At 44.9% G+C, this 19,259-nt stretch overlaps 2 protein-coding genes across 4 annotated transcripts in view; both read right to left on the bottom strand.

Moving 5' to 3' along the window:
* Positions 1 to 8,757, bottom strand: part of SERPINI2 (serpin family I member 2) — a 40,061-nt gene extending 31,304 nt beyond the window's left edge. The window contains exons 1-2 of one of the 2 annotated variants that reach the window (XM_083613445.1): positions 8,164 to 8,757; positions 3,393 to 3,685 (exon numbers count right to left, since the gene is read on the bottom strand). In XM_083613445.1, coding sequence (XP_083469571.1) covers positions 3,393 to 3,685; positions 8,164 to 8,192 — 322 coding nt within the window. In that variant the 5' untranslated portion in view covers positions 8,193 to 8,757. Of the gene's footprint in view, positions 1 to 3,392; positions 3,686 to 7,321; positions 7,432 to 8,163 lie in introns of those variants that run through there. The other variant, XM_083613446.1, reaches the window with a different exon arrangement.
* Positions 8,758 to 9,614: 857 nt separating this feature from the next.
* Positions 9,615 to 19,259, bottom strand: part of WDR49 (WD repeat domain 49) — a 96,319-nt gene continuing 86,674 nt past the window's right edge. Inside the window, exons 16-19 of one of the 2 annotated variants that reach the window (XR_014547957.1) lie at positions 17,646 to 17,755; positions 16,137 to 16,283; positions 10,739 to 12,405; positions 9,615 to 10,565 (exon numbers count right to left, since the gene is read on the bottom strand). Coding sequence is in view for 1 of the 2 variants with exons in the window: in XM_083613156.1 (XP_083469282.1) it covers positions 12,260 to 12,405; positions 16,137 to 16,283; positions 17,646 to 17,755 (403 nt within the window). In the remaining variant the exon portion in view is untranslated. The remainder of the gene's footprint in view (positions 10,566 to 10,738; positions 12,406 to 16,136; positions 16,284 to 17,645; positions 17,756 to 19,259) is intronic. The other variant, XM_083613156.1, reaches the window with a different exon arrangement.

Raw genomic sequence — 19,259 nt, 5'->3', positions numbered from 1 at the left:
GGCCTTTGTAAATCGACAGGATACTCATTCTCTCCACTGTGCAGAGGATAGCCTAGGCATTCAGTGAAAATTGTTGTTTGTGTGAAAGACCCATACGTGTGAAAAAGAGAAATGTCCATGGTTGAGTATCTGAATGATCAGGTATCAGTCAACATGGAACACCCATCTCATATGTTTACACTGAAGTGTAGGTGGGTTCCCATGGGGCAAGACACAGCGATAATGGCAAGAACCTTTATTGAACTACATAACTGGGAAACAGGTGCAAAGAAACTGCTTATATACATTCCTGAAAGCCTGGGCCACTCCCACTCCCAGTGTGATTGGCTGTCTGAACTTCCAAGCTGTGAATTACGACTCAGAGGTCAAGGGCCAATGACAGAGGCCCAAATCCTGAAATGTTCTGTGACTGGACATCATGTATCGAATCAGAACACAGGAGCTCAGAATCCTTAGTCCAGACTTAAGTTCAGGCAAACACAGACCACTGAATCCATAACATACACCATCTACATGGTAGAGGAGGTGGAATGGATTAGTCATCCGACATGTGCAGACCCACTGAGGTGTGGAAACAGGGACACATACTTTTGATGTAGCCTACCATGCCTGACCTCCTTCATGGATCACTGCCTTACTTTCTTGGGCTCCATGATCACTGCAGATGGTGACAGCAGTCACGAAATTAAAATATGCCTACTTCTTGGTAGAAAAGTGATGACAAACCTAGACAGCATCTTAAAAAGCAGAGACATCACCTTGCCAACAAACGTCTGTATAGTTAAAGCTATGGTTTTCCCAGTAGTGATGTATGGAAGTGAGAACTGGACCCTAAAGAGGGCTGATCGCCAAAGAATGGATGCTTTTGAATTATGGTGCTGGAGGAGACTCTTGAGAGTCCCATTGACTGCAAGAAGAGCAAACCTCTCCATTCTGAAGGAAATCAGCCCTGAGTGCTCACTGGAAGGACAGATCCTGAAGCTGAGGCTCCATTACTTTGGCCACCTCATGAGAAGAGAAGACTCACTGGAAAAGACCCTGATGTTAGGAAAGATGGAGGGCACAAGGTGAAGGGGGTGACAGAGGTCGTGATGATTGGACAGTGTTCTCGAAGCTACGAACATGAGTTTGACCAAACTGCAGGAGGCAGTGGAAGACAGGAGTGCCTGGCGTGCTCTGGTCCATGGGGCCACGAAGAGTCGGACACGACTAAAAGACTAAACAACAACAACCATGCCTGACATTGGCAGCTGGCATGCCATGCCTGTGTACCTGCTGGAGCTCACATATATATAGAAGACAACTGCTAACCAGAGACACCCAGTCTGACTGGTAAAGCAGAAGATGGTTGTCACTCCTCCTCCTCCTCACTGAGAGAGCGAATGAGAGGGGAAAGGACAGAGGTGGAGGATAATTGCTGAAAAGAATAAATGGGTACCATGGCCAAGATCTCTTTCATGCCCCTCTTTATATCTCGAAGAGCGGCATTTTTACAAAAACAGCAGTGTGAAGCCAATCAAGCATTAAGCCTGTTCCATCACTAGATCGTGTGATTGCATGTACTGCACAGACGTTCCAGAGACCTTCCTTTTGTGTCCGTGATTGATAGCAAGGCATTTGGAGGAATTTAGAGGAAAGAGCGTTTATTTCATAATGAATTTTCTAAAGGGGGAAAAATGAACCATAATAGTAGGCAATCATCTGCTTGAATGGGTGGATTTACATCTTCAGTGAAAGGGCTAAAAGAAATGCCGCAAAGATGCCCATCTGTCTTTAGGTTTTGTTTTTTAAATTATTTGCCATAGATGTCAAAGGATTATTATTTTTTTAAAAAAGTAAACTAAGCTATGGCAAATGTGTTCCTTGCACACTGGGGTTGATTTGTAGATTTCATTTTGCCCAAACTGCATTTGAGATACAAACAATTATTTCCAGTTATTACATTTTCTTAGACCTTGCATTTGAAAGCAGCCTTCAGTTATCAGACCTTTTAGCTTCATAGGAGGCAATGTTTGTTTTGTTTGCTTTTGCTTCTGCACAAGATACAGAAAGCAAAATGCCATGTTGCATGCCAACAGACAAGAGGTAGGCCTTATACCTCCCCACTGTGCAAGTCACTCGCAGTGAGAAACTTCAGAGAACTTTGGTGATATCTACGTTTTCTACCGGATGAACATACTCTTGTAGAACACATGGAATTTGAAAAGGCCCAAAGTGAGAAGTGGAGCAACACGTTGTTGTTGGTTTTTGTACTTATAAAACACCTTATTTTTTCTAAGCACTGTGCACATATTAAAAGATGAGGGCATCCCTGCCCACATGCTCACAATCTAATAAATAAGATGCAAAAGGAATAAGAAGGGAAGAGGAAAACGAGTACTGGAATAATTGCTCCCACACTGACCAGTGAATGGAGCCAGACTGACTTTGCCACTACAGTGGTACATCGGGTTACATACGCTTCAGGTTACAGACTCTGCTAACCCAGAAATAGTGCTTCAGGTTAAGAATTTGCTTCAGGATGAGAACAGAAATCGTGCTCCAGCTGCGTGGCAGCAGCAGGAGGCCCCATTAGCTAGAGTGGTGCTTCAGGTTAAGAACAGTTTCAGGTTAAGTACGGACCTCCGGAATGAATTAAGTACTTAACCTGAGGTACCACTGTATGTTCATTCTGGGAGGCAAGGGAATGCTTTCTCTGAACGTGGATCTTTTTGTAGCCAAAACAACACCATTCAGGCACAAGAAAGAGCTATCACCAGATGGGCAGCAAGTAGGGCAGAACTTCAAGGTTTGAAGGACAAAATAATTGAGGAGGAACCTCTGCAAAAACAAGACAGTCCTCTCCATTGAGGACTGAGCCTATCCAGTAGCCACATAATGCTCACTGACAGTTGATGGGTGTGGCATACAAAACCAGGCAGAGGGGAATTGGAATGGAGGTTTTTTTGTCTTTAAAAAAAAATGGTTTTATTGTGTGTCAATAGTTGGTTTCCATATTGTATCAAAATTAGTCAAAGTGGTTCACTACAAGTAGTATATAATATTTTTTAAAATAACCTATTTGTCTCTGTGCATACACCAATGATTATTTATTATTCCATTTATTATTATTGCATTTACATCCCACTTCCCCCCTCCATTTGCTTACGAATACAAAACATAAAAAACAAAAGTGATTTAACTGTTACCATGCAACTTAGCAAACTAAAAACAAAACCATGCAACTTAGCAAACTAAAAACAACAGCAAAACAGCTAGATAGCTAGCCAGATCATTCTGATTGCAAACATTGGATGGCTACACTGGCTGGGTCTGATGAAAGTTGCAGTCTAAATCAGGAGGTGGAGGGAAAAGGGAGCACCAGGTTTGAGAAGGCTGGTGCGGATACTCACCATCATTTCCTTGCAGGTTGAGAAGTTGCCTGATCTCATCGCGTGCTTTTCCCTTGGCTCCTAAGTGGATTGTCCCGAGGGCCAACAAAACTCCAAGTGGAGAATAGAGAATGTTCTCATTTTTCTGGGAGACAGAAAGAACCCGGGACAAATCCACTGCCAAGCGTGCGGTGCTTTCAGCCACAGGTTGGGAGGTATGGCTTCTGGTGAGGTGGATTCCAGTGACAGCAAGGAGAAGGCTTGGAAGTAGACCTCTCCTCATTGTACTGCAGAGTGCTCGGTAGCTCCTTGAGCTGTTGAATTGTTGGAAAGGAGGTTTAATAATGCATAGTCAAATTGCTTCCATTCCCTTTTAGGAATTATCCTCTTCCCGCCACCCCCCAACGCAATGAAGTCTTCACTTAGATTTTGTTTCCAGAATAACCTCATACAAGAGACTGCTATTTTCAAAGTACACCCTCCCTTTTGGAAGGGGGAGGGGTGCCTTCCCAGCACCACACATCCTTATCCAACCAGCCATTCTGCTGTCTTCAGGGGACTGGAGGAGGAAGGAAGGAATTGTAATGTATTTGCAAACGCAAGACATATTACGTTTGATGTAAGCAAGTGTAAAGGGATGAGCAATGAGAAGGGGAATAAAACACCCTGTCATAACATAACATAAAGGTAAGGTACATAACATAAAGGTAAGGTAAAGGACCCCTGGGCAGTTAAGTCCAGTCAAAGGTGACTATGGGGCTGCGGCACTCATCTCACTTCAGGCCAAGGGAGCTGGCGTTTGTCCACAGACAGCTTTCCGGGTCACGTGGCCAGCATGACTAAACTACGTCTGGCGCAACAGAACGCTGTGACGAAAGCCAGCGTGCACGGAAACGTCGTTTAACTTCCTGCCACGGTGGTACCTATTTATCTACTTGCACTAGTATTTTTTTGAACTACTAGGTTGGCAGGATCTGGGACAGAGCAACGGGAGCTCACCCCGTCGTGGAGATTCGAACTGCCGACCTTCTGATATACACTAGTGGGGGTATGGTCACATACACAGGTCTTGGGGTTGTGGTGGATAGGAACATAAGAAGAGCCCTGTTGGATCTGGCCAAAAGTCCATCTACTACAGCACCCTGTTATCGCAGTAGCCAGCCAGATGCCTATGGAAAGCCTGCAAGCAACAGACCTCTTTCCACTTGTAAGTGTTACCTTTGTACAGTAGGCTGCTTTCAACACCCACTCACCCACTCTATCCAAACAAGCAAGAGGCATTGGCAGAGTTCAAGGACCTGTTCCAGCCAGGTAAAAATGTTTGGTGTCCAAAGCAGGACCAGCAAGGGCTGTGGCTTGCAGAGAGTTCCAGATAAGAGAGGCCTGGAGGGGAGCAATTGGCCCCTGGGTCTGAGGTTCTCAACCCCTTTTCTAAACTACGCAGGACTTCCTTATGAGTAAACTGCAGGCTTGTTTAAGCCTCTTACTATTAGATGCCTGGTAAGTCCCCTTATATCCCTCTTAAAAGAATGAACACGCCACAATCTTGTTTAAAGTATATAAAAGAAGTTTACTCACATCATCAGTTCACAGTTGGATCCCTCAAGGCAGACTTAGTTACAAAGTATATACCTGTGGGTCTATCCCATATGGAGATAGTCCCTTTGTCCTCTGAAAGCCAACAGAGCAGCTCTAGCCAAAAAGCTGCTGGTCCAACGAAGGAGGAAGTCAGAGAGAGGTGGCTGCGTGCCTTGTCCTTTTTGTTACCTGGACAGGTAAGGTCATGCCCACGTCTAGTCACATGCAAGAGGAAGTATGTCTCAGCCCAGGAGGAAACAGGAAGTTCCGATTGGCTGAATCAAACATCCCCCTGCATGTCCACTCTAGGAGAACAAGGAATGTTGTATTTGACTGCTACTTATGTATCACATCCCACATAAACTCATTTAGAACTGGACTTTTAAGATTCCGCTCAGTGGACAATATTCAGTTCCAAAGGAACAGCCACCTTCCTTCCACAAATGCAGTTTCTCTGACAAAGTAAAGCTTTTTCCCCCTTATGCTCTATCACCAGAGCCTTTATCGCACCCATAAATCAAAGATCCATTTGAAAGGCAGAGTGAATACAGACTCCTACGCCGTGTTAAAAAGGTGATGGAGACATTTTCATATCCTCATGCAGGGACGATGTCTGCAGTCGCTAGCCGCCAGCAATATTTATTCTGAATGGCCATTTAAGACACTCCCAACATAACTTAATTTTCTTTTCCACTGATGGAAATTACCGTGCTGGAGTTCCTGGCATCAATGATCAGCAGTGCTGTTTTGCCACTGGTAATTAATGGTTTCGTGGTAAATAATGGATGCAGCTGCAGAGCCATTTGGCACATCCGTAATGTAAGGTCTGCTTCCCGGCGTTAATGAAACTGACATCCCAGCATAACCTGTGTTTAGGGTCAGTCAAGCTGTTTGGGGAGTAGGCGAGTGGGCAGATGAAAAAGAAGAGGAGGAGGAGGAGGAGGAAGAAGAAGAAGAAGAAGAAGAAGAAGAAGAAGAAGAAGAAGAAGAGGAAGAAGAAGAAGAAGACAGCCCTCTTGTAGCATTGATCAGTTGTATAATGAAAGTGTGTGTTATGCAGGGTGGAGAAGAGCTATACTAGGACTGAAATACAGTGGTACCTCAGGTTAAGTACTTAATTAGTTCTGGAGGTCTGTTCTTAACCTGAAACTGTTCTTAACCTGGAGCACCACTTTAGCTAATGGGGCCTCCTGCTGCCTCCGTGCCGCTGGAGCATGATTTCTGTTCTCATCCTGAAGCAAAGTTCTTAACCCGAGGTACTATTTCTGGGTTAGTGGAGTCTGTAACCTGAAGCGTATGTAACCTGAAGCGTATGTAACCCAAGGTACCACTGTACGTACATTTGCACTTGAAAATTCTCCTCTGAACATTGGCAGGGGGTGATGGAGAAGTGGAGAAGCAGTTTTGGGTACAGTTTGGAGTAAAGTGGCAGGAGAGGAGAGGGTGAAGCACATAACATAGTGTCACATTTTTTCCTTTAAGGCTGTCTCCCAAATATTTTCTTTAAGCCATGCGACTGGGCAGAGTATTAATATTTATTTATTGCATCTATATCCCACTTTTCCTCCAAGGAGCTCAAGATGGTGCACATGGTTCCAACCTCTCTTCATTTAATCCCCACAACAACCCTGCGAGGTAGGTTAGGCCAGGAGGCGGTGACTGATCCAAGGATACCAGATGAGCTTCATGGCTGAGAGGGGATTTGAACCCTGGTCTCCCAGGTCCTAGCCCAATGCTTTAACCACTAAACCACACTAGCTCTCTTTACAGGTTTCTTTATCAATACAAAACTTTAATATCCTGTCCATCCTCCAATTTGGGGGTGGCTAACAACAATATTAAAAAAAAAAAAAACAGCTAGCCAAATTAAAACAATGTTTGCAATGTTTGCCTTGGCCCTGAGAGTTCTCCCGTATCTTTAAGTATGGCAAACAAGGAGAAAATAATTGCCAGCTGTGGTTTTTCCCATCTGACATATCTAATCAACTCTCGAATCTATTTTTCTTCTTCTCTGCACAATTAAAGTTGCAAAGTCCTGCAATCCATAAGGCAGGTATGGGGAACCTTCAGCCCTCCAGATGTTGCTGAACTACAACTTACATCATCCATGGCAACATCTGGAAAGCCGCCGGATAATCAAACGCACCGCAAAGCAGAAACAACTGAGGATCCAACAAGTGCAGGAAACTGGTTTATTGGCCCAAAATCGTAACACATTTTGAGCAATGCCAGCTGCCCCAGCAAGTGTAAGGAGCTCGTTTTGGAGCTAGTCTTACAGTTCAAAACATATTGGGAATGATGCTTTATACTGGTTGGGTCAATAAGCCAGTTTCCTAAACCTGTGGGAGGTTTTCATTGTTCCTCGTACTCACTTTACAGCAGGGATAGGGAAGCTGAGGCCCCCCAGATGTTGTTGGATTTCAACTCCCCATCAGCTCTGACTTCTGGCCATGCTGGTTGGGGTTGATGGAGTCTACCAGCCTTTGGAGGGCTAGCCCTTCTCCACAAGCCAAAAGAGAAGGCAAAGTCCATTACAGAGCAAGTGAAGGGAGGAAGGGACACTTTGTCCATGAATCACTTGTCCTGCATGGATGAACTACCGTATTTTTTGCTCTATAAGACTCACTTTTTCCCTCCTAAAAAGTAAGGGGAAATGTGTGTGCGTCTTATGGAGTGAATGCAGGCTGTGCAGCTATCCCAGAAGCCAGAACAGCAAGAGGGATTGCTGCTTTCACTGTGCAGTGATTCCTCTCACTGTTCTGGCTTCTGAGATTCAGAATACTTTTTTGCTTGTTTTCCTCCTCCAAAAACTAGGTACGTCTTATGGTCTGGTGCGTCTTATAGAGCGAAAAATACGGTAATTCAGTCCCTGCTTTGCTTCTTCATATTTCAGTACTAGGGAAGCCATGTAGATGCCTCCAGCAGAGCTACCATAGGCAGGATATTTCAGCACGAGCTGGAACAACATCATTACTTATTTAGAAATGGACTCGTGTGAACTCTTCAGGAGCAGGATCACTTTCTGCTGCAAACTTAGTGCAAAGAGCAAAGCATAAATACTCCCTGTAACCACAGTGAAAGAAAGGAAAATGACATGGCAACGAAAGGTAGGGCTTATAAGTCACTTGAGCTTTGCATTCATAGCTGCCACTATTGTGCCATCTTCCCCCTCCACTTTTTAATGACTTTATCAGTGCATATAAAAGGCACGTACCTGGAAAACGGCAGCATAATATTCACCATTCAGCGATTTGCAGAAGGTCTGTGCATCCAGCGTAGGCTGTCGAGTAATGCAAAGATCGAGGAGAAGGCCAAGGGCGTTTACATGGCAACATTTATTGGGAAAAGCCGCTTGATTAATGAGGCGGGCACGTAACAGGTGGTCGCCGAATGTGTTATGAAAGGCTGCTTTTCTTCCCAAAGTGCGGCACTGTTAGATAAACCAAGCAGCTCGCTTTGCAAGAGGCTTGAACATCAGGCCGTTTGTAAGCGTTCCAGCAGAATGGAAACGACGGCCGCGAATCTCACGAGGAGCCCCAGAATCCAGTCCAATTTGTTGCTGCTTTACCTTGGGTGTTATTGGCTGGAAAAGTTATTTATACAAATTGCTCCCCTAGTGAACGCTGGGACATAAATGGTCATATCCACCTGTCCAGTGAGCGCTGGGCTAGCTGAATGGTTTAATTGTGTATATCCTTATGGACACGTGCATAGATACATTTTGAAACGGGCAGAAATGATGCAGGGGTGTTTAAGAAGGAAAGTCTACATGTAGCAATTGGCCAGAGTCCTTGGGCATAAGTTTGAGACAGCATTCAGCATTGGAATCTACTGTATTTTTCGCTCCATACCGTATTTTTCGCTCCAGCGGGAGTTGGCGCTGCGCTCTCTGGGCTTCAGGCTGCTATCCGCAAGGCTTCGGAGCCGAGCGGAAACTCCCGCCGTGCTCTGAAGGCTTGCGGATAGCTGCCTGAAGCCTGGAGAGCGAGAGGGGTCGGTGCGCACCGACCCCTCTCGCTCTCCAGGCTTCAGCGAAAACCTGCATTCGCTCTATAGGACGCACACACATTTCCCCTTCATTTTTGGAGGGGGAAAAGTGTGTCCTATAAAGCGAAAAATACAGGATTTTTACTGAAAGCACTCAGCCCTGGTTTGAACAGTGCAAATGCAGAATGACGGGTGGAGGCCTTAATGAAATGCAGAAGTCTTATTCCAAGTCCAGGGCCAGTATCTGGTTTCAGGAGGGCCTGGTCAAAGTGCTCTCAGTGGACTTCCCCAGTGGGCCCTTCTAGAGGATGCAGAGTTCTCCCCATGGTGGTGTTGGGCTTACCAGATAGCAAGCAGAAATATGAATAATCGATTGATTGGGAAACTGAAATTGACATATTTGCCCATCCCTAATCAGTGCTGTGCCTACTTAACATTGTTTTGTCCTTTTGCTGTTGCCACCAAAGTTTGTTAGCAAACCCTCCACCCCAAAAAAAGACTTAGGGGCTGATCAGGTCCCCAGGATGGGGGTTCGCCGCTCCTGCCCTATTTGGAAATTGGATTGGGCAAAAACAAACGATCGTGTGAAATCAACCTCACCTAGAGGAGCAATAACTTTGGATTTCTGAACCTTTGTTTTCAGAATGGTTAAATATTCATTACATGAGCAGAGGGCTGCATAAATATCTTTAATGAATTGCTATTAAGACAATCTTCTTCAATAAAGGAAATGGCTTTCAGTTCTTGTCTGCTTTTTCTCAAGTACATAAACAAATCACAAGTACATGGCAGGCAGAAGATTCAGGCCTGCAGTGCTGACATTTTTTCATCATTATTTTTTTTTTGCTTCATCTCAAAAAGCAGACAAACCTTTAATCCATAATAAATGTAAGAAAAGAAGCAAAACTTATATTCTGACTGTACGACACAAATGCACTTTTTCATTCTGAATTCAGATTTTGAAGCTTCTGGTCGTCCTTTGATTTGGTTAACTGTTCCTCAAACCATTTTTCTTCTAGGGTCTAGCAATGCTGTGCAAAAGCTTGCTCTAGCAAAGGAAAAGAAATATTGAGAATGAAGTGAATAGGTTTGTACAACACAAAGACTCATTGTTTCCACTTAGGTGAAGCATAGTCAAGTTTATTTAGTTTATACAACTTCTATGCAGTGTTAGTCATGCTCAGAACAGATCCATTGGTTCCATTGTGTCAGGGGACTGCCATCGGAACAGGGGAGGGAGGCAGGGGGGCCGTTGGGATACAGAGAGCCTCTGAAACCCCTGAGGAGCAGTTCCTCTTCCAGCGGTGGGAAAAGCCACACCTCCAGTGGAGAAGAGAGGGAAGGGGCCAGACAAGCGAGGAAAGGGCTCGAGGATGCTGCTGAGAACCCCAGCGCCTCACCTCGCCAGGCTGTCCAGGATGGATGCACGCCACCTCTGTCGCCCAGCTTGCGCAGAAGGGTGAAACGCAAGGAGGGGAGGAGGAGGGTTGGGGTGCCGAAGTTCTTATGTTGGGGGAGAAGCCAGAAGGGGCCACGCCCGGATTCTGCAAGTGACTAAGATGGACATGAGCTTTGTAGATCTGCACTGTAAATAGTTTGCACAATTGGTCTCCGACCGTAATAAATTATCTATCTATCTTTCTAGTTTGCACAATAAAACCTGTAAAAAACAGGTCGGAGTCCTGCCTGGTTACTCACGAGCAACCACCATCAGCATCTGACACATTGATTCCATTGATTCTCCATTCTTCAAAGCCCCAACCAGAAAAAGGTGACTTTACCTTAGGAACACAGGAAGCTGCCTTGTACCCCGTCAGACCATCGGTCCATCTAGCTCAGTATTGTCTGCACTGACTGGCAGTGTCTCTTCAGGGTTTCAGGTCAGTAACTCTCCCGGCCCAACCTGAATATGCCGGGAATTGAACCAGGGACCTTCTCTATCACTGAGCCATGGCCCTAGTGAGGATGTCTGGCTACATCCCTTCAGAGGCCCCATTATCAAGCAAATGTAGACCAATAATAAGCATGCAGTGGAGAGAGCAAAATGATCAAGGATGCATTAAGATATTAAAGGGAGAGGGGAACCAGAAAGGCTTTTAAAAACAAAAAAACCTGTAGAATTAGTTTATAGCTAATTCTTTTGATGAAGTTTAAAGAACTGGGGCAGAGACAAGGAGGAGAAGGTGATCTGGGTCAACTGTTTCCATCCAATTTGCAAGACAGAAGCAAGGGTTTTGCAAGAAAGCATTGTAATATGATATATTATAACCTAACGAAATGTAATATCAATGTACTGGAGCCGAGATTATGTACAATGTATTATTTATTGGGTGTAACAGGCAAAGTTCTTTTTAAAAGAGAACAGGACATTCTGTGACTGTACAGGACGCAAGCTGTGTACTCCGAACCAGCGCTATTTTTCTGGAAAAAGAGGTGCTGGACTCACCATGAACACCTCCTTTGTTCCCTTATACTGTAATAGCAATGGTGCCCACCTGAGAGGTACTGGAACTGAGTTACGGCTGAAAATAGCCCCGCTCTTAACAACAGGGGGAGGGCATCTCAGCTAAGCTTAACACCCCTGGCAGATCCTCTGGCATTTCACAGGGACACACTCCAGTGTATGAGTGGGAGGGGCAGTGATCAAAGTCCAGTGGCATAGCTTGCATGACAAGGTTGACACAATCCATATGCAAGCCGAAAACCGGGACTGGTAGATGGCTCCAGGTGACAAAAGCAGGCAAACAAGCCATAGACCACTGGTCCTGCTAGCTAGGGATCATGGGAGTTGTAGGCCAAAAATATCTGGAGGGCTGAGTTTGAGGAAGCCTGCCATAGACTATAAAGCAAGTCAAATATATTCTCTCTCTCTCTCACACACACACGGAGGGAGGGTGGGAGTTTATATGGTTAAGGAATTCAGCATTAACAGGGGATGTTGGCTCCATTTGACAGATGAGGAAGACCAAGGTCCAGCAAGAAGTCGAGCACTCTAACCATTACACAACACTGTGTCTCACTTTTCAGTTTTCAGTTCCATGGCAGAGCAATTGCATAGCAAACAGTGGGGGCTTCCTTGGTGGACAAGTCCAGAATTTCCAAGGGAATTTTGTTGTTCCCTATCTTTTATCTAGGGAAGCTCTCTCACACGCAGGGTCTGTAGACTTTCTTTAGAGGAATTACCTACCCAACCCCTTTATCATCTCAGAAGCTGTCTTTAGACTCTTTCCCCTGCCTCCTTCTCAACGGGCCAACGCTTGCCTCATGTCATCACCAGGTGGCATCCTTCATACCTACCTCCTTTTTTTGAAGCAAAGCTTGATTCATTTTCCTTTCAACTTCCCTTGCTTTCTCTCGTTTGTTATCCTGCCTCTGTTGCACATTTCCTCATGCAGCTGCCTTGATTTTTTTTCACGGTCCAGAATTTCTTTGGGGAATAAGTTCTTTTCATCAAATGCAGCTTTCAGGGCTACAGGACGAAAATAAAGAAAATTAATAAATAACCCCATTAGGACTGGACCGGTTCATCTTTATTTTAAGAGAGAGAGAGAGAGGAAGAGAGAAGACATGTGGTGAATATGAAAATGAATTAGAGGAAGAAAGCAATACAAAACACAGCCTATTTATTGGTAAGTCGTCATCCTATAACAATTAAGAAACAAAAACCCCTTTTAGTTTAACATGTTATGTTAAGGGCTTTCTGTGTTCACATACCGGTAAGCACCAAAATGCTCGGGAATGACAGCTGTTAAGTTGCATGTATCCAGCTGGCAAATAATACCACTCACATAAAATTTCATTCATGTAGAATTAAAGGTAAAAAAGAGGGGGAAGGACCCCTAGATGGTTAATTCCAGTCAAAGGCGACTATGGGGTTGTGGTGTTCATCTCGCTTCAGGCCGAGGGAGCCGGTGTTTGTCCACAGACAGCTTTCTGGTGCCAGAGCGCATCACATGCTGTTTACCTCCCCGCAGTAGTGGTACCTACTTATCTACTTGCCCTGGTGTGCTTTCGAACTGCTAGGTTGGCAGAAGCTGGGACAGAGCAACGGGAGCTCACCCCACTGCATGGATTCGAACCGCCGACCTTCCGATCAGCAAGCAAAAGTGGCTCAGTGGTTTAGACCACAGCGCCAACTGCTCCCTTGTAGAATTACTAGGGACCTTGCCCCAGCTCACTTCACTCACCAACCCCTTTGCCAATCTCCATCCCCTTTTAAAGGAGTGGGGAGGTGCTTCGCAGAGCAGATTGCTAAAGTGCTTTGTGAAGCACCTCTCCCTCCTGGGTTAAACACCTGCAACCAGCGCTCTTCCTTGATCTCCTGCCTGCTGTTGGCTCACCCACGGGAGGCCACACAAACTGCAGACCTAGATCTCTGTGTATGTGAATAAGAAGGTGGCTGCAGCTGAACCATAACTTCGGCTACATAGGCTTCCATGTGCCTATTCAAGTGAACAGACAAATCCAGGACTTAGGATTCACCACTGACTCCAAAATTATATTGTCCAGTTGGTGCATGAAAGAGCTTCATCTCAGAGGCTGTATTCTTCCTCACTTGAATATTCCACTCACCCCCATCCATTTTAAGGGTGAGGAGAAGGGCTCAAACTGCAATATGACTTCCAAAGCAAACATTGAGGTTTACACATTTTTATGACAATGAGAGATTGATCACCCTGGATACCAAAACAAAAACCTTCTGAATCTTTAATGGTTGCAAACTCCTTACTGAAAGTTAACATGAAAGCTTATTTAGTCTTAGTTAGCTTATTTAGTGCCTAAAACAGGAGTTTCAGGAGGATTAATGAGAAAAATTCTGAAGTGCTTCATATAAATTTAATAATAGCGTTTTGTATCCAAAGCTCCTGGGGAACAGGGAAAGATCCAAAATTCTGGCAAGATTAACGACAGCAAAGAAAAATCAGCATTTTGCCAACTGAGATCATGCACCTGGCTAGTCAAAAAAGCTCTTTGGGAATTGATCCAGCCTCCAAAAGGATTATATTTTAATTTTTTTAATTGCTTTTTGGAGCCATGTGGGGGCTGTCATTGGGCTGTGCTGAATCATCAGCATAAACTCCCATTTAATTCTCTCCTTTTTCCCCCTCAGGGGGCTTTCCATCTAATTCTCTGTTGCCTCTTCTTATCTAGCTGGAAGATATATCTTTTCCTCTATCAAGTCAGGAGTGCTGATGCTGAGATATGAAAATAGCTTTTCTCCTGCACCAGCTCCATTCACTGTTACGAATGATCTGAGGAAGCATTTGGTGAAGAATCTGCTGTCACGAAGGCAGTCCCTTCTGAGCAGCACTATGCTAAACACTTCTTCTGATGTCCCCACAACTCTTCTCCATCAATCAACAAAGGGGTAGGGAACCTTTTACAGCCCAAGCACCACATTTTTTTCTGAGCAACCTTCCAGGGAGCCACTTTCCAGTGGTGGGTATAGCTAGAGACAAAGGTGAGTAGACCAATGAATACAAAATTTACCTTTGTACAGTAGGCTAAGGAGCAGGTGGGGCTTGTCAACCTAGGAAGGTAGCCCATCCAGGAGAAGGAAAACTCTGATCCTATCCCTCTGCTGCCTTGAGGGACATATTCAGGAGAAGAAAGGGCTAAGGAGTAGACCCTACACAAATCCTTAGACGGTTGAATAGTGGCATGTACACCTCCTTCCAGCAACTCCTACAGCCAAGCTGGTACCAAACATATTTCTCAACTTTCCTATGGACCACGTAAGCAAACAACTCAGGATGTCCAGACACACTGCCCAGGCTTGTGCCCCGAGGAGGTCACTTCAGAGCTGCTAACCCAGCAGTTTGACTTCCGCCCCGGAACTGCACTCCATTGTCTCTCAAGATGGACAGATGCCAGCAAGGAAAGTTGGCTAGTTTCTGCACACTCTAATGCACCCGTCTTTTTCTTCCATCCAGGCAAGCAAGAAACATTATCAGAATTCAAGAACACTCATCAAGGGCTGATGGAGTGGCTTAGAAGTGTGTGTGACCTGGCTTGGAGTGCCACCTTCAGCCCCCAGACCTGTGGTTGCCCATCCTTGAGGGTACTTGTGTTGAGAAATCACGTTCAAAAATTATCCAAGGGGAGAGAGAGAAATGAGTGGAATTCTTCTGGGTGCAGTGGAAGGGTCTTTTGTCAACAATTATTTTATTTTCTTTAAGTGATGTTTGCTGTTAAAGAATTCATTGTGGGCAGATGTTCGCTTGTTTTTGAGTAAAAAGAAAGGACTTCCTTTAAAAACTGGCTAGAAGAAGGGAGGGGGGGTAAGAAACCAAGAACAGGTGTGATGTTGTCGTTTTGTGGAAGGGAAGACACAGGCTCAGGAAGGATCTTGGGCAGCAGGCCTAGGGAAAGCACCACTTCAGCCTGTGCAGATCTGCTGTGGGTCAGGCTGGCCAGTACTGGGCTTAATGGAATCTGGATAAAGCAGTTCATCAAGCCCCTTTGTGTTCATGCAAAAGACCTCCAGTGATCAGCTACCAACAGCAAGAGGCAGCTCCCTCCTGCTGCTCCTACTTCGGGGCTGCCCGTGAACACCTGCCTGGAGCACCTTCCTGAAGACTTTTGCTCTGGCCAGGAAAATGGTCCTCATATTGTTGGCTGGGAAAAGCTGCAAAAGAGTCTAGCAGTTCCAAAATCCACCTGTGGCTGACTCAATAAGATTTAGGCAGGGACTGGGCCACAAGTTCAACATCCGCTTCAGGCCACCCTGGATAACAATGATGAACACCTCACACAAGATGTTGCATGTACAGAAAACATCTCATGGGAGCAAATTCCACCATTTAACCATGCACAGTATATTCATTTGTCTGCCCAATACTATCTGTCATGGTGGCGGCAACATATCTTCTATCCCAGCAGAGAAACTGAGCATCCACCATACCCTTTGATCCTTCAGTGGTCACAGCTGGAGTACAGGCTTGCTCTGCAAGCGCCCTAACTATTTGACCACGGCAAGTGACATATTTAACATGCCAACCTTGTTTACGGCTTGGATTGCCTGCTTCCAGCAACTTCCTGGCTTGTCACATCCTCAAAGGCTTGCCAGTGGCCAAGTGATAAATTCTAGACTTTCCTATTACCGTTTCTTTCTTTTAAGAGAGATAAGCTGGTGACCTTTATTTTTGCCTCTTGCTAGCAGGAGCCAGAGTAATGAGGATATAATGAAGGTCTACTTACTTGCCGAAAGGGTAGGCAGCTTTAAATCTTCAGAGTCCTTCTCCGCCAACTTTTCCCCAAAGTATTTGTCAGGGTGCAGAAGAAAGTCGCTCTCATTCATTTCTGTCGTCTCCTCCAGGGCTTCAATATTTAATGACCTAAATACAACTTTTCAAACCAGAGGATTATTCCAAAGGCAGAAAATCATTTCACATATCAGCACAATTGCAGTTGAAGCAAAGCTAATGTTTTGTGCCTAATCATACTACGCCACTTCCACAACTGAGAAATATTCAGCTGGATAAACACAGATACATATGCAGCGAGATTCACTGGCCATTTTTTATTAAGTTCTGCCAAGGAAAACTCTTAATCTTCCGCATTAAGAAAGGGAGGGCCATAACCCTTAATTTTAATTAACAGGCATGTTTTCCAAGCAGACGTCACGAAATCTGCCATTTACATAAGATAAATACGATTCTTTTCATTGAGGTTTCCCATCAATGGGAAGTTCTTGACTAGTTCTTGCAATTTATCCCTCGGCTGGGATCCAACAAGCCATGCTGGGGCTTTTCAGCTATTTCCTTCCAGTGACAGTCTCCTGCATTCCATCCCCCAAGCCAATCCTGCCCCCCGCAAAATGTGAGGGGAGTGAAGGCATGGCATTCTATGAGGTGTGAGCAGGTGTTCACCTCTCAGGTGGGTGCCATTACCATTATAGGAGAACAAGGGAGGCATTCATGGTGAGTTCTGGCCCCTCTTTTCCTTGAAAAATAGCACTGGGTGTGAGGCGCTGCATCAAGGGTGGAATACATCAGCAGCCCACGTTGTATGCAGGCCCAGTGTGGGACATCCCATGCTCTCACAAAACTCCAAACTCCCATAGTGCTAGCAGCAATTTCTACGAATAGCTGCATTCATTTCTTTGAGCCCGGGATGGGCAACCATTTTTTCTTTTGTAGGCCTGATTCCCTCAGGTGCAATCTATCAGAAGTCACACGCCAACTGTGGGCAGGGTCAAAGGTCAGGAATGGGTGGGGCCAGAAGCCTATCCCTTCTTCCTTTTTCATTTTCTTCTTCCCCAACCAGAAAGGAGATTGTTAGCCGCTTTGAGACTCCTTAGGGTAGTGATAAAGCGGGACATCAAATCCCAACTCAACTCAACTCAACAAGGACTGGTGGCTCTTGCCATAGGTAAGGAACATAGGAAGCTGCCTTATATCAAGTCAGAACAATGGTCCATCTAGCTCACTATTGTCCAGGTGTTTCAGGCAAGGAATTTCTCCCAGCCTTACCTGGAGATGCTGGGGGCTGAACCTGGGACCTTCTGCATGCAAGGCAGATGCTCTTACCACTGAGCTATGGCCCCTGCCCAGGCCTGAATGGATTGCTTGAGACTGCTTTTGAACTTGGGACTGAAGGCTGTCCTGCATTAGGCTGAAGGATGTCCACCCTTGCTTTAAGCCAACAGATTGGCTGCATCCACTAAGATGCCCAAATGTTGCTGAATTCATCAAATTAATGACATACCTGTTGGCTTTATCACAGCAGTTCGATTGAAGAGGGTATGTTTTCTTCTTTTCTGTGTTTTCCCCTCTTTGTATCTTTTACCTAATATTGTGTTGTCCCATATATTCAGCCTGGACAGACAGAAATCAGAAAGCAAAATGAACTGACATTCCACAATTTGTTTTATAGTTTTCCTGAACTGACCTTCTGTGTACAAAGGATCACGACTTCTGAAGATGCATCCACTCTTATTTAATGGTATAATAGAGCACTAGGATTAGAGGCCAAATGGTATGTTTACCCTGAAGTGGAGTTCACTATCCATCCCTCTCAGTCGGCTTAACAGGGCTGAACAAATCAGATGGATGAATCAAGCACAGCAACCAAAGAAAATATTTCATAGCACCAATGCTGAGTGTTGTCAGATTCCTACAACACCCAAACAGAAGCTCTCAGGATGAGACAGAGGTGAACCTAAAGTTTGAGACCACGCTGTAAGGCTAAATCAAAGAATTGTCAAGAGACGAGGCTTCTTCACAGAAGAGGCTTCAATATATTTAAATATTTTAAATGAACAAAATAAATCTTTAATTGGTTTGCGGCACCAGTACTATGCACATTTAGCTGGGAGTCAGCACCGATGGAGCTAAATTCCAGATAAATGTGCACAGGACTGCGGTCTTAATTATTTAAACAACTAAACCTCGATATCATTTTTGCTAATGTATGCGTTTTTACACACAATTCCTCCTAATACGTGCATTTAATTGGTAGACTTTTTTGGGTTGGGAAACTGCGCCACAAAAATCAGAGGGTGTGTTTTGAAGAATAGCCTTGCTTTAGTTTGCATATTGTTTTGGTCAGAGCAAATCGGGCAGGGGGTGCATTGAAAACCAAATTCCTTTCCCATTCCTGCCTTAGGACATGAGACGACACTGAGCAAATCAGTCTCCTGAAACCAGCACACCAGTTGCACACCAACCATCAGCACCGATCCTGCTGTGTGGATCCTCAATTGTTGCTGTGCTCAGCGTCTTTTCCTGCCCAAGCGCATCAAGCTCCAGGCGAAAGGGTCATAGGAATTATTCCCTGGGGGGCTGTGGCAGAATAGGAAGGTTACATTCTTTCGCCCAAGGTTATTAAAATGTTTAATAATACAAAGGCTTCATTATGTTACATCAAGGAAGTTATTTAAAACTGAGGAAGCACTTAGCCAGAGTTTAATTTTACTGTTCTTATGCTCTGGCACAGTATACATTACAAAGCCCCATGAAAGATTTATACATTTTAGAATGTATGAGCTCATTCGGAATCAAAGAGCCTCACACCTCTAACCTCTCAGCCGTTAGAAGCGCAAAATTAGACCAGTTTGTCATAAAGGGTATTTCTGTATATCGCTGCTATGAAATGAGGATGCTGTAAAACCTATTTCTAAAGCAGAACACAGCACGTTGTCATGGAATATCTGCACACAGGACTGCCACCTTCCTTCCTCGCCCTGCTCCTGTGCTTTTACGCCATGGCCAAAGCTTTTGCTGCAATGTATTGGGCTGCTATGTGTCAGGGGCCAAAGGAAATACTTGCCTTGTACGGTATACGCAGGATCAGGAGAGAAAAGGCATTGGGTGGCCAGAA

Source organism: Podarcis filfolensis, assembly GCF_964270895.1.
Source record: "Podarcis filfolensis genome assembly, chromosome: 5".
Taxonomy (NCBI): Eukaryota; Metazoa; Chordata; class Lepidosauria; order Squamata; family Lacertidae; genus Podarcis; species Podarcis filfolensis.
This window is presented reverse-complemented; position numbering and strand designations above follow the sequence as displayed.